Below are 13526 nucleotides of genomic sequence, written 5' to 3'. Positions count from 1 at the left end.
TTTCTTACAAAGTAAAAAATAAAGAAAGCTCAGTTCTGTTTCTGAAATGAAAGAGGAATTAATCCCTCTTTGAGCCTATACTGACATTTTATCCATTCTACTAAGAAGACTAATGGTGCAGCTTTCTCTAAGTAAGTTGTTCAATACATATTATATATACCTGCTCAGCAAAAAAGATAAATTTATAAAATTCCCTATATTACTGCTTAAAGCAAAATGAGACCTATCATTAATAATCCCATCATTATTTTGTAGTTTCTTTTGTGAATTCTGATCTAGGAGCTTGATCTGTTCTTGAGGAACATGACATAGGGCATTAATATTCCAAAGAAATGAATAAATTAATTAAAGAAACATCCAAGAATACCATGAATATCAAAGTTCAATGTGTTTTCATACAAAAACTGTTCTGTCTTTTAGAATTTCTGAAAATGAAAATGAGATCAGACAAAATAAACAGAGCCATGTTTAAAGAATAAATGAAGCATATGCCAAATAGAAAATTTTTCAAGGTTGCTGCATTAAAGAACAACTGTGTTTACTGGAAGCAGTGAGCTGTGCTACTGGAATCAGTATTCCCTCCCTCTGAATTACTCTATACAATTATTTTGTGATTCTATACAAGCAAAAAAAAAATCATTAACAAAATAATTGAACTCAAATCAAAACAAACAAGAAGTCTAAAAGTAGAAGCTAAAAAATTCTATTTTAGTCTGGTATTTTTTAGTTACCCTTTTCTTAAACCAACAATTACTTTTAGGAAGAATCCTTAAAGCTACTTAAAGACGGAATATTTTATAATGTATAAAAGCAATAACTGAATGGAAGGACTGAAGGAAACATAAAAAGAAGAAAAAAGTAAAACTACTTGGTACACTGATATTAATGCACAGAAATGTTAACAAAACACAGTTATTGTGCAAAGTAGGCAGAAATCCAAAATATTCTAAAGAAATTCTGTCAGTTCTACCAGGAACATTATAGATCTTTTTAAGACCTCCTCGGCCTTACATGTTTGGAATATTGGAAGAGAACTCCTAGAGTATATTTATTCCAACTCAGACTCACTTAATCAACTTAACTGATATACTGTTATGCCATGCCACTGAAGCTTAAAAGCAACATGTTTCTTTTGGAAGAAAATCGTCCTCAATTACAGAGAAAATCATGTCTATAGGATATGCAGAAAGTAGTGAAGTATTTCTGACACCCTGTACATGAAAGTTTTTGTACACATATATATATATATAAAAGTTTTATCAGGAAGACATTTGCAACTTCAGTTATATTTTTCCACATTGTTTTACCTGCCCTCTAGCAAAAGTGATCAGGCTGCTTCTTGAGTTAAGCCATCGTTTTCCCGAGTTGCTTCTTTCTCCTTGAATACATAGATAGGCCTCACCAGTGGCATCTGCTTTCTTCAAGTCTCCCGTGTGCAAATGGATTGAATATTCCACAACTTCAGAAAAAATATCGATCCAAAACCAAAAAGTCAGCATGAGGAAATCCTTGTCTTCTTTCCCAACACCAGCATCTTTTATCAATCTCTGTGTTTTTACTGCATCATTTTCACATAGGAAACATTTAATAAGAAGGTATGTTGTCTTCTTAAGGTTTAACTGTCTTTTCTTAAGTTGTTAGTTACATTGCTACCAAACCCAGAGATACATGTCAACAGGATGTTCCCATTTTGATGAGAACTCTGTAAATGTAACAAAAGTTAAAATCTTGCAATTTAAATGAAAAGTATGAAAGTTGAGAAAAAAAAACTAATTTTTCCATTTTCCATTCATGAAGCTGGGAAACAGAGTCCATGTCAAGACAAGATAAACTAGCGTGACTATAACTGGGTCAGTAAAGTTAAAAAAAAATCTGTATAATTATACTTTATCTCACTTTCCCTCTAAAAAATAAGCTACAGTAAGACACAGAGCACAGTACACTGCTCTAGCTGGAACTTTATTATGGCATCAAAGATACCAAAGGGTTTTCACTTTAGTTAATCTAGATGAACAATCACAAGTCTCTTTAGTCTGAGGCCCCATAGTGAGGCTTAAAGCACAGGTCTCCTCAGTCTGGGTGACATTAATAAATGCAAGACTTCCCTAATTTCCGAGCGTAACTGCCTGTTTGTCAATCTGCAGAACACAGTTTTATTCCTTCTCATACTTTGCTTCCTGAACATCAGCTTTACGAGCCACTGTTTGGAGCACAGAATCTCTCCTATGTAGTTCCCTTTTAACCTCTAAGGTAACTAATCCTTTTCTACACAGTAATTTCACATTGCATGCATGTTTAAATGCTGCTTGGAAAGCCTAAGTTCCATTCTCTAAGATTATTGACCCATATTTCTTTGTTCTTCTTTCTTTTTGTGTGTGTGCCATTTTCTTCCAGAAATGAAGCTAAATCTCAGCACTGATAAATTGGCTTAGAAGAAAGCTGTAATCTGATTGTCCAAAGAAGCTTTAAACTCTTCTAATTATCTCCCAAAGAATAAACACAACAGGACTATCAAGTTTTCTTACTCATCAGACCATAACGCTATTGCAATGATGAGAAAGTTAAAACATATTAATGTGAAACAGAAATAATTAATAATAATTTGAAAATATATAAAAAGTATTCAAAGACAGCTTTAATACATAAATTGAAAAAAAAAAGTTTTTTGTTTCACTCTCCAAAGCACCTCCCATGTATATTTGCCAATATAATAACCCACAAATGTGTATTGGATAAGGGAAAAGTGACTTTAAAGGAAAGTATTCCTGATTTTCTCAGCTGTACTCATACTGTAGAAATTAGGAAAGCCATCTCAAAGAACCAAGTGCAGTTCCTGCTTCAACCGATGGATCGGCAACAGAATGCGTCAATTCCAAAGAAACCTCATGGAAAATTCTTATATTCAATTTTTAAATGACCTATTTTTGGCCCCTGTCCTTATCATGAAGAGAAGGAACAAGAAAACTCTTAAACAAGAGCAGGTCACACTTTCAATATTCCTGATTTTTTGCATCATCCTAAGAAGAAGGAAGGAATCCAGGAAAAAAAAAAAAAAGTTTATTTTTTTCTCTAACCTTGAAAGCCCATTCTTACTCAAACTACCATAATAAAACTATGTTCAACATATGTTGCTGTACTGGTGTTTAGCAGTACTGGTGCTGTTATTTTAGGCATCTATCTTCAGAGGCTAAATTAGGACTACTAGATAGCTAGGTAGTCAGTAGGTGCTATAGAAAACACCTATGACAGTTTCCAGGTATTCTAGGGATGGACACTCAAAGTCAGGTGTCTGAAGTTAAATGGTCTGAATGTTCCTTTGCTTCCACCCACAAGCACCATTACTTAGGTCGAAGAAAAAAATCTCATTTTGCAGCAACACAGACTTGTAACAGATATCTAAGACTTTTCAGAATAATACATTTTCAACCAGTAAAAGAGGAATGTTACATTCAGGAAAATAACCAATACACACAGTATGTATTCAAGAATATGTATGTTGTCTGCTGAATCCACTTTCTGTTGCAATCTTGAAGGCTGATTTTTTTCTTAAGGACTGAGCATCCGTAAAACATGACAATGTACAAGCACTAAGCTATCTCTGACTGCTCCAATCTGTTCAGCCCCTAGTTCAAAAGCCTTCAACGCTGACATGCAGTTGCACACCACAGAATGTCCTGAGGACTTGTTGCTTGTCCCTACCTGGGACCTGCTGATTGCACAGTGGCTTCTTTCCAGGAAAAGCATGTAGTATGTCAGTAAGGGAAATGGGGTATATATAATAAACAGACTGTGAAGGAGAAATGATCTGATTTAGCCAAACTGCCCTAGCAAAGCTTTACCTGAAAGGGTATAAGAAGCTTCTAGTAGATTTTAGAATGATTGTTAAAAGCCACTGTGAAAAAATAAGAAACCAGAATCTAAAGCTGTTGTTTACTCTTATGCGTAGGTGATGGGAAAGCAGGGAGAGAAGAAAAGTGTTCTGAGGATATTTATTTTTAAACTTTTCTTACAGCTCTTTTCACAAGTTGGTTCTATTCATATTGAGTGTTATAATCAAAGAGGCTGAATTCAAATACTGTGACATCTTATATACTTATTTCTTAATTTGGCTGAAAAAAAGTTGTATCACTGAAACAAATCTCTTAATGGGCAGTTTTTGCATGCTGATTGAAAAATTTATATCTAAATTGATGCTATTAAAGGCATGTTCAATGCAACAAACTTCTGCAATGTCTTTGTTTCTCTTCATTTTTTTTTCTAGGTGAGTATATCCTCTGAGAAGATCTGTTTTCTGAAAAGTAACTTTATTTCACTGTGACACTATTTACTTTAATACAGGGACTTCCCCTAGGACTTCTTTTTTAATTGTTTAAACCATGATCTAAGAAAGTACTTGTACTTGATGACATGGCCGATGTTTGATGATATGAACCAAATATTCTCCTGGATTGGGGCCCTACTGTATCTCGCCATCTTTTCAAAGCCACTAAATATGCAGTTCCAGACAAGAAACAGAAAAATAACTTCATTAAAGTCAGTATAGCTGCATTGATTTGCTCTTGCTGGAGATCCAGATGTTTGAAAGTATGTGGGTTGTCCAGAGGACACCTTGGCAGCCAACAGTCGTTTTACTTTCAGAGAAGATAGAATACGAAAAGACTGACTCTGCCATCTATCTAGTGTGTTGCCTTCCCTGCTTTTTTTTTGTTCACGTAAGTAGATATTTGAAGTCAATAGGCTTCTTGTGTAAATAAGGCAAGAAGGGTTTGTTTTCCAGGACTGATTCCTTCTATAGGGTGGATTAGAAACCACAGTGCTCAATTATTTGGAGTGTTTCAGTCTTGGATAATTAGTATCCTTAATTTTGTGCTTACCTTTAATCACACAAGTGCATGGGAATATACAAGTGCTCCAAAACACCCATATTCACAGGAGAAACATACATATTCTCACAGCTCACTGTATTCACAGCAAATAGTTGCCATTGATTTTCAAAAAGTTTATATGAGAGCCAAACATATATGGAAAATAACCCTTACCGAGCAAGGAATGCATAACAAAAAAAAAAAAAAAAAAAGACTGCAAAAAAGGGTAAGAGTTCTTAGGTTGGGCTGAGTTTGGGAGCATTCTTGCAATGAAACGAACGAGATACCACCAGCAACAACAATTTACTAAAATAAAATGTGTCCTTCAACCTTGCCATTCTTTTTCTCTGACTGATCCAATTTATAAGAGTTCTGCTTCAGATGTAAAAAGGCGTAGTGAGAAACAGAAAGTCACCACATAGTTCATTTATCAAGAATACAAAACAAGAATAAAGGGGCTGAAGCTATTATCCTAAATTTTTCTATTTTTTGCTGTTTTTCATAGAATGCTTAGGGTTGGAAGGGACCTCTAGAGGTCATCTAGTCCAACCCCCCTGCACACGCAGGGTCACCTAGAGCACGTGGCACAGGACTGCGTCCAAGCGGGTTTTGAAGATCTCCAGAGAAGGAGACTCCACAACCTCTCTGGGCAGCCTGTTCCAGTGCTCTGTCACTCTCACTGTTAAAAAATTTTTCCTTAAGTTCCTGTGGAACTTTTGGTGCTTCAGTTTGCGGCCATTTCCTCTAGTTTTTACATTTCCTCTTGTTTTTACAACAAGCTAATGGAATTCAAATACCATTTATTATGGTAACTCAGTAACATTTTCCTAATAAAATCTCAATAATCTTTCAGGGTGAACAGTCTGAATGTTATGATCACATCCTGCCTGAGTGTCAGTGATACAGTTGAATCGTTTACATCATTATGATTTTAGCTTTGTATTCAGATCAGGTGATACAGGTAACTTTTCCACAAGCAGGAAAAAATACAAAGGCAGTGGGGGAGAAAGTGAACTACCAAATGAACCCCTCTTCCCCTCCTGGAGCTTTCAAGGCTCTTCCTTGAAAGATAAAATGGAAGGGATGTGAATGTGAACGGGGCAGGGTGCAGTATTTCAGAAATGGTGGATAGCTGAGTGACCTTTCTTCCACTGCCTTCTGTGAAATTTGTAGCCTAAAAAAAGATAAAATAAATAGAAAAAGGCAATAAAGGTAATGAGATTCCCGGAGGAAATTGTTCTGATCCCCAGAGGAATTAGTTCTATTTTCAAAAGAATGTTAGGCAACTAAGAATTAAAAACAAGTACAGTATGTAGGCATTTTTTTAAAAAACATGCATTTTTACTGTAGGAAAAAAAAAAGAAAAATGGAATTTTTGACGTAACGCTGTCAACAGATCACATGAATAGTCTCCAAATCTGCATCCTTGTAAGGACACTCAAGTTCTCAAAAACTGGAATCAGGAAACATAGCAGGAGAGCATACGCCCTTCACTAGCTCGAGTCCTGGGCCAGTATGGCTATGCTGGTTTTGGGCCATGACAATGCCCAAAAAGCTTTCTTAGTCCAAGCATCTCTGGACCATTTCTGTTCTGGAGGTTAACATGAAACCTTTCATTGACTTTAATGAAATGTGAATTACTTGATAAACAAAGACTATTGGACTGAAGTGCACATAGCAAAGCCAAACATCATCTAGCAACTGCTTATCCACGCTGGAATGAAGCTACTGCTAGAATACATGCTGCTACTTCTATTACTAACAGATCAATGCTATTAATGCAGCAGCGAGGATGTTATGCTTCATCTACAAACTCTAAAAACAAAGCTGGGCAATTGTTTAAGTAGGATGATTGTGTTTATTAATGCAGATCTTTATTACTACAGATGTTAGGCTCTTAAACTCTTCAAGAGAACTGATGGGTGTGGGTGTCAGTGCATAAAAGTCCTTTACTAGAAAGAAGGTAATGCTGATTTTCAGTATATACTTTTAGAATCATAGAATCATAGAATGCTTAGGGTTGGAAGGGACCTCTAGAGGTCATCTAGTCCAACCCCCTGCACACACAGGGTCACCTAGAGCACGTGGCACAGGACTGCATCCAAGTGGGTTTTGAAGATCTCCAGAGAAAGAGACTCCACAACCTCTCTGCGCAGCCTGTTCCAGTGCTCTGTCACCCTCACTGCTAAAAAAAATTTCCTTAAGTTCCTGTGGAACTTTTGGTGCTTCAGTTTCTGGCCGTTTCCTTTAGGTTCTATCAGTGGCCACCAGTGAAAAGAGTCCAGCACCATCCTCCTCACTGCCTCCCTTGAGGTACTTATAGACACTGCTCAGGTCCCCTCTCAGCCTTCTCTTCTCCAGGCTGAACAGGCCCAGCTCCCTCAGCCTCTCCTCATAGGGCAGATGTTCCAGGCCCCTGATCATCCTTGTAGCCCTGCGCTGGACTGTCTCTAGCAGCTCCACATCCCTCTTGTACTGTGGAGCCCAAAACTGGACACAATACTCCAGATGTGGCCTCACCAGGGCTGAGTAGAGGGGCAGGATCACCTCCCTCAACCTGCTGGAGATGCTCTTCTTAATGCACCCCAAGATCCCATTGGCCAAATTCTTCCTTTAAGTTCAAACAGCTCCTGATACACACTGCTGTACAGCACCTGATATACACCTTCAGCTACAGACATACAGGATAGCATTTTAGAAATCATCAAGAAATGATTTAGAAGACAACAGGAAATAGAGAAACTATCAGCAGGAAGTACTAAAATTTTAATTGTAATTGATATGATTATTTTCAAAAGCAGCTCACAATTTAAACGTGCTATAATGTTGTCTCACTATGTTAATACGCACATTGTGTCTTTGATGAAATTATCACAGAATTCCTAAGGAAACAAAGTTTCTTTTAGTTTGAAGCCCACAAATTTGCATAAAAATCAATTTGTCTGATGACATAGATAAACTAGAAGTATGATTATAAATACTAGGAACAAAATACTAAAGTCTAGAAAAAAAAAAAAAAAGAGAGAGAGAAAGTATTTGTCCCTGTGGTACTGGCTAGAATCCAGAAGATGAATTCAGCTCTGAGATGGTGCCACAGAAGCTAACAGAATTATGCAAGAGAATCATTTGACCTTTTTATTTAATATAATTGTGTCTGGGGAGTTCCCTATGGTCTGAGCATGGGCACTCTCATTAAAGAATAAATATTTCTACATTTGGAAGAAAAAGCAATTTCAGACCTGAGAGAATCAAGTTTAGATTTTGCTTATTCGTTTATCCTTTTAGGCATTAAGAATACATTCCATGACAGCTGATACCAGTGATTGGATTTACTGGGCATGAAATCATCCTCATGTCTCACTAGATGAGGTGGGATATGTAGGAGACATGAACAGAAAATGCAAGTTTCTGATGTTAGAGTCTGGAAGAGGAGATGTAAATAGCTTATGTAAATAAGCTTAGAACAGAATGTAAATCTTATGTAAATAGCTTAGAACAGAAGTGATGGTATTAAAGTTTCTTTCATTACTGATGGGTGAATGACATTACTGATAAAGGCTACTGTTTAGTTGGATGCCTAGTTTTTAAAATTTACTTTGCTCCCTGTACAACCATCTACTTGCTACTTGGTTTGCCTGGATATAGCAGTGATCTGTACCTTTCAATACTTTTTTCCTCTTTATTTGAACTTATTCTGCCAAGATATTTATTAAAGACAACTCCATGTGTGGATGTCTCTTTGAAAGCAGTAAGTAGCATGATCACACTAAACAATAAAACGCTTTCTGTCACCAGTAAACAAATCGGAATACAGAGAAGAAGCTGATGTTACAAATTTTAGACTGAACTAATATTGGCACCACCAAGTATAAAACTGACATAACAGTTTCCATGGAAGGTCACCTTTCATCATATGGAACACCTTTCATCAGCAGGCATACACATGAGCTTGAAAAGACATTTTACATATTAATACATGCGGACATCGTATTTTCTTTAGTTTAGACTCTACAAAATGGTTTGTGTGAACATGCGTATAAATCAGGACTTTTTTTTCAATTTCTGGACTTTTTACAAATAGTCTAAATTTAGCAATTTTAAATTCTGAAAATAATTTTCAACTGTTATATTTTTCCCCAGTTTTTGTTAAACAAACAGGAGTAAACCCACATAAATTCATAGATTTAGGAAGTCTTCGGTGTTTTATTTGTTCAAGTTTCATCTTTAAATGTAATAAATATTTAGGAAAGTCTCCTTAGAGAATAGTGTGCAGAAGTTCACATGGAATCTTTTTTCCTCTTTTTTTTTCTTTTTTTTCCCCTGGGCAGCTTCCCATCTTTTTCTAATAGTTTCTGTTTAAGCAGATTTTTTTTTATACTGTAGCCTCTGGCAATAAACCTCTTAACTGTCACTAAAAGCTTCAATACTTGATCTTTACTATCCCCATCAATCCTCTTTATTCTAATGAGCTGGATAGATGGGAAGGCTGTTCTTAAGCAGCTAGAGATAAAGTTATCAGTATGCAATTGCTTGTTCTCTGTATTCCTGAGGGGGAAGGGGGAACCGCTTTATCATATCTCTGGTACCATCCATCCATACAATTCTGCTGTATACTTGAAAAGTGCAGCTTAATATATTGTTCCTGGAATAATACTTGTACTATATATTTCTCATCAACATAAATAAAACACTAGTGCAATTGAAATTCTTGGATATATTTTTGCTGACAGATTTTAACGCATTTTAAAATTTCTGTCTCTGTTTTGTAGAAGGTCCTTGCAATTCTTTCATTCTAAAAAATTGAGTAACTTTCCAAGTCATAAATTTCTTTGTGAATAGGAAAATTAAGGTAGCAACACACAGTGAATAATATTTTGAACACATACTCAGCTGATATAGCATTTTAGGAGGGGAGATAAATAATCCAGAGATAAAATTGTATTATCTAACATGAAAGAGATAGAGATTTTATGTAATTAATTTCTTTAGTATTAGCAGTTATAACATTTATCATAATGCCAGTACCAATGATTTCTGTGTTCTTAGCTTTCTCTTGTAATAATTTCACATGCAAAACATTATATCCTTTAATATAAAATTCTTCTGTGAACTCTCACACAGTATTTCATGTCCCCATATTACAGTGACAAAGCCTGACCTCTAGTAATGAAAAAGGACTTAGCTTACCAGGCAAGGGCTCCTGATCTGCATAGAGGGCTGGCAGTTCCACACATTTGTCTTCATTAGGGTTGAACCAGCAGTCAAAAGCTAAATACATCTCTTCATTCGTGGCTGTGTGCTTCATATGCAGTAAATCCAAGTGCCACGGCTGTTTTAATTTGCTATGTGGGCCCATTACCTGAACTTTGTAGACTGAGCCAATATCTGTCAGTTCATCCTATGTGAAAAAAAGACAAAATGAATGGATCTCATCCGAGCTGTGCAAGATCAAATGAACTTATCAGAACATTTGAAGGCATTTGTATGTAAGAGTTGAACAAACTTCCATAAAGGATTGGAACAGATTTATAACTGTTACTGCTTTCTCCCTTTCTAGTCAATATAAAATTGATCTCCTGATCTGAATGAGGAAATGACACTCTAGATGTTTGATACCAGAGAACGAGTCACTGCAGAAAATTGCAGAAATTTGTACACAGAACAAAGCACAATGATTCATATAAAAAGCACTGATGTAGGAGATTATTGCAGACACATAAGTTTTCAAGTCAATTAAAAAATATCTGAACACTACAAAAAATCTTACAACTAGGAATATCAAAATGAACCAATCGATTTTAAATTTGAAGGAGAAATACTCTGATTTTGAGAAATCATCCAAAACTGCTGTTCAATGAATCCCCTCTTCAACTTGTTCCTTCTACACTCTACACTATATTTTCTTGTAGAAGTTGTCCACTAAAATTGTTCTTCTACATTCATGTTTGAGAAAGAATCTTGTGGTTCTACTGGGAACTGCAGAGCCTCTCTGGCTTATTCCACTTGGGTAGGTGAAAGTCAAGAAGGATATAGATAATAATAATAATAATAACAACAACAACAACAACAACAACAACAACAACAACAACGTTTTTGACTAATTATTTGTCCCTGCTGAGAGAAAAAAAAAAAAAAAAAAAAGTAGTCTTTTTGTATTCTTCTCTGCTCCTCTTTCATTGCAAACATTGCCTAGCTAGTAGGAGTGTATATGACCTCACTTCAATCTTTTCTCTGATTGGAGACTTCCACTTTCATACTTCCAACATTCATTGCTTCATATTTAGCAGAGGTTCTCTAGCAGAGGAAAAGCTACTGGTTACACCTCATTTTGAATCATGTTTATAGACTAAGCAAACTAGCCAGGTTCCTCTTTTATCAAAGAAAACAAGTAGAAAACATCAATAAACAGCCAATTACTTCTGTAGAGCAATCATTAAGTCTTATTTACCTGACAAGCAGAAAAAGCACCAGGAGACAATTTCTTCCTCAGTAACCTAAGGTTGAACTCCAGTATCAAAAGTAGCATACTAACTCTTTGGGCTTTTTAGCAGGTTTCCCTTTACCTCTACTTTGCTGATTTTCTTTTGCTACCTGCTTCTCCTGTTCCACCAGTCAAATCTGAAGAAACTCTTTCAACATAGGTTCATGGACACATTTTTCCTATGCAAAGCTGGCTTCTGAATCACCAAACTGTCCTGTCTTTCTACTTGCTCCCACTCCCTCAGTCCTACTATATATTTGTTTCTGCGGCTGCACAATAAACCTTGCCAGAGAATGATCAAGGTGAAAATTACCTTGATCCTCATTTTTTCTTGCAGGGAGTAATTGTTTCCTCAAAACCAATAAAGAATAACTGAAGAGGTGAAAGACGGCATGGAACAAGCAATACAAGGGTAGAAAAAGTACTTCCCTTGAATAGCTCTTGGCCTCCAGCATGCTGTGACTCAGGGATTTCCTGAGCCAAAGGTGACAGCTGCAATTTTTACCTTGAGGTCAGTTCCAAAATCTACTGGAGGGTCATTCATTGAAAGCAAACCCAGAAATACATAAGGAGAACATAGGATAGGTACTGGGGAAGGAATCACAGATTCAAGAGTGAACTCTTGAGTCACTTATTCTGTCACCCTAAAAGTGTCACTTTTAGGGTGACAGAATAAGAAGCAGACCCCGGTTCAATGACACTGGGTCTCAAATGCTTGATAATTTTTCAGTTGATGAAGAACAGAAGGAAGCAGAGACAAATGAGAGCGAGGAAACCAGAATAGGAAAGGAGAAAAGTTGTAGGGGAAAAGGAGTTGAGCAAGAAGAAAAAGAAAACAATTACAACAGGCAAAAAAAGAGAGCAAAAAATATGCAAGAGAAGGCAGGCATGATACACATTGCCACAGAGGTGTATGTTTTCATGAGGGAGAAAAACGAAGCAAGTTCCATGCCATTTTTGTCTCTTCTCTCTCCATCCCAGGAAATTCCAATATAATCCATGTCATATTAGATATTTACAAACTGCTTACTTTTGAGAGATGAATAAAATCTGTAAATCAATACCTGCAATCTGGCATACACTGTGATATGCACCAAGGGAACAATTTTCTCACTTAGTATGAAACCTTAGGAGGATCTACTCATTCAAGAACCATTATTCAAGCGCCGGTGTTACCGGTATCTATCAAAAAAAGGGATTACTAAAGAAAAATCTACTAACAGCAAACTACCAAACTATGTAGAGGACTAGATAATCAATTTAGCAGTTTAGTTAAAAAAAACTATCTCAGAATTAAGAGTGTTTGCAATACATGATTCTATGTCTTTTCTTGTAATACGTAAAGGTTGAAGTACTTGGATTTGAATTGCTTTTCCAGTAATTTGAAGTGGCAACTCTTTGTGATTCAGGTCCCCATAGAAGATGAGAGAGAGATGTATTGGATCCACTTCATTGTTCAAGTCAGATCCAGTGATGTCCATTATCCAGAGACCTGATAACTGTATGTTCATTTCAGGCAGTTTTGGACTAGAAATCAATCTTTTACCTTTAAAAAATGATCAAAGAAAAAGAGGAAAGAAGACAGAATGAGAGAATGGCATAATATAACAGGACCATAGGCTTTACGGTACACAAACAAAGCTGTATTTGCAGGTTATGTTGTATCTATGGCAACAGTTCCCTAAGAATAACACATCAATACCTTTATTACATTTCTTTTTGCCAAGAATTTAACAGCTTAATGCTCTTTGTGTGTTTAAAATTTAGTTTCACAGTTTTTTTTCTTAATGCCAAGTTATTTTTCTTATCATTTTTAAAAATAATTATTAAAAGAACATTCAGTCACCTTTCAAAAATCAAATTAGTTCTTTAAAAAGCCAATCAATGTTACTAAAAAATAATTCATCATTTGGAAGCACCAGCCATCTGTATCATGTAGACACTTAACACAAAATGAATAACACCAATGAACTCCACTTGTAACTGGATCTTTTCTAGCAATATAACACCTGCTGTAATAGTGTTAGACTGACAGGGGAACATATGATAAACACACAAAGACATTTGCTGGATCCTCAAAAGATCAATGATATTATCTCCTTCTCTCTCCTCTTTTTTTTTTCTCACATTAATTTTACTTCATTTTAACTCCATTTTAACCATTCTACGCAGAAAAAAAT

The 13526-nt window shown here is 35.9% G+C and overlaps 1 protein-coding gene across 1 annotated transcript in view; it reads right to left on the bottom strand.

Annotated features, from left to right (window-relative positions):
• Positions 1–13526, bottom strand: part of LOC104575099 (RP1 axonemal microtubule associated) — a 166632-nt gene that overhangs the window by 49979 nt on the left and 103127 nt on the right. The window contains exons 35-37 of the mRNA XM_088540133.1: positions 12702–12892; positions 10053–10263; positions 1308–1459 (exon numbers count right to left, since the gene is read on the bottom strand). Coding sequence (XP_088396259.1) covers positions 1308–1459; positions 10053–10263; positions 12702–12892 — 554 coding nt within the window. The remainder of the gene's footprint in view (positions 1–1307; positions 1460–10052; positions 10264–12701; positions 12893–13526) is intronic.

This window comes from Tinamus guttatus, unplaced genomic scaffold (assembly GCF_059628265.1).
Source record: "Tinamus guttatus ecotype Peru unplaced genomic scaffold, ASM5962826v1 Tinamus_guttatus_pri_ptg000056l, whole genome shotgun sequence".
In the NCBI taxonomy this organism is placed as follows: Eukaryota; Metazoa; Chordata; class Aves; order Tinamiformes; family Tinamidae; genus Tinamus; species Tinamus guttatus.
Note: the sequence above shows the minus strand (reverse complement) of the source record. Positions and strands in the feature narration are given on the sequence as shown.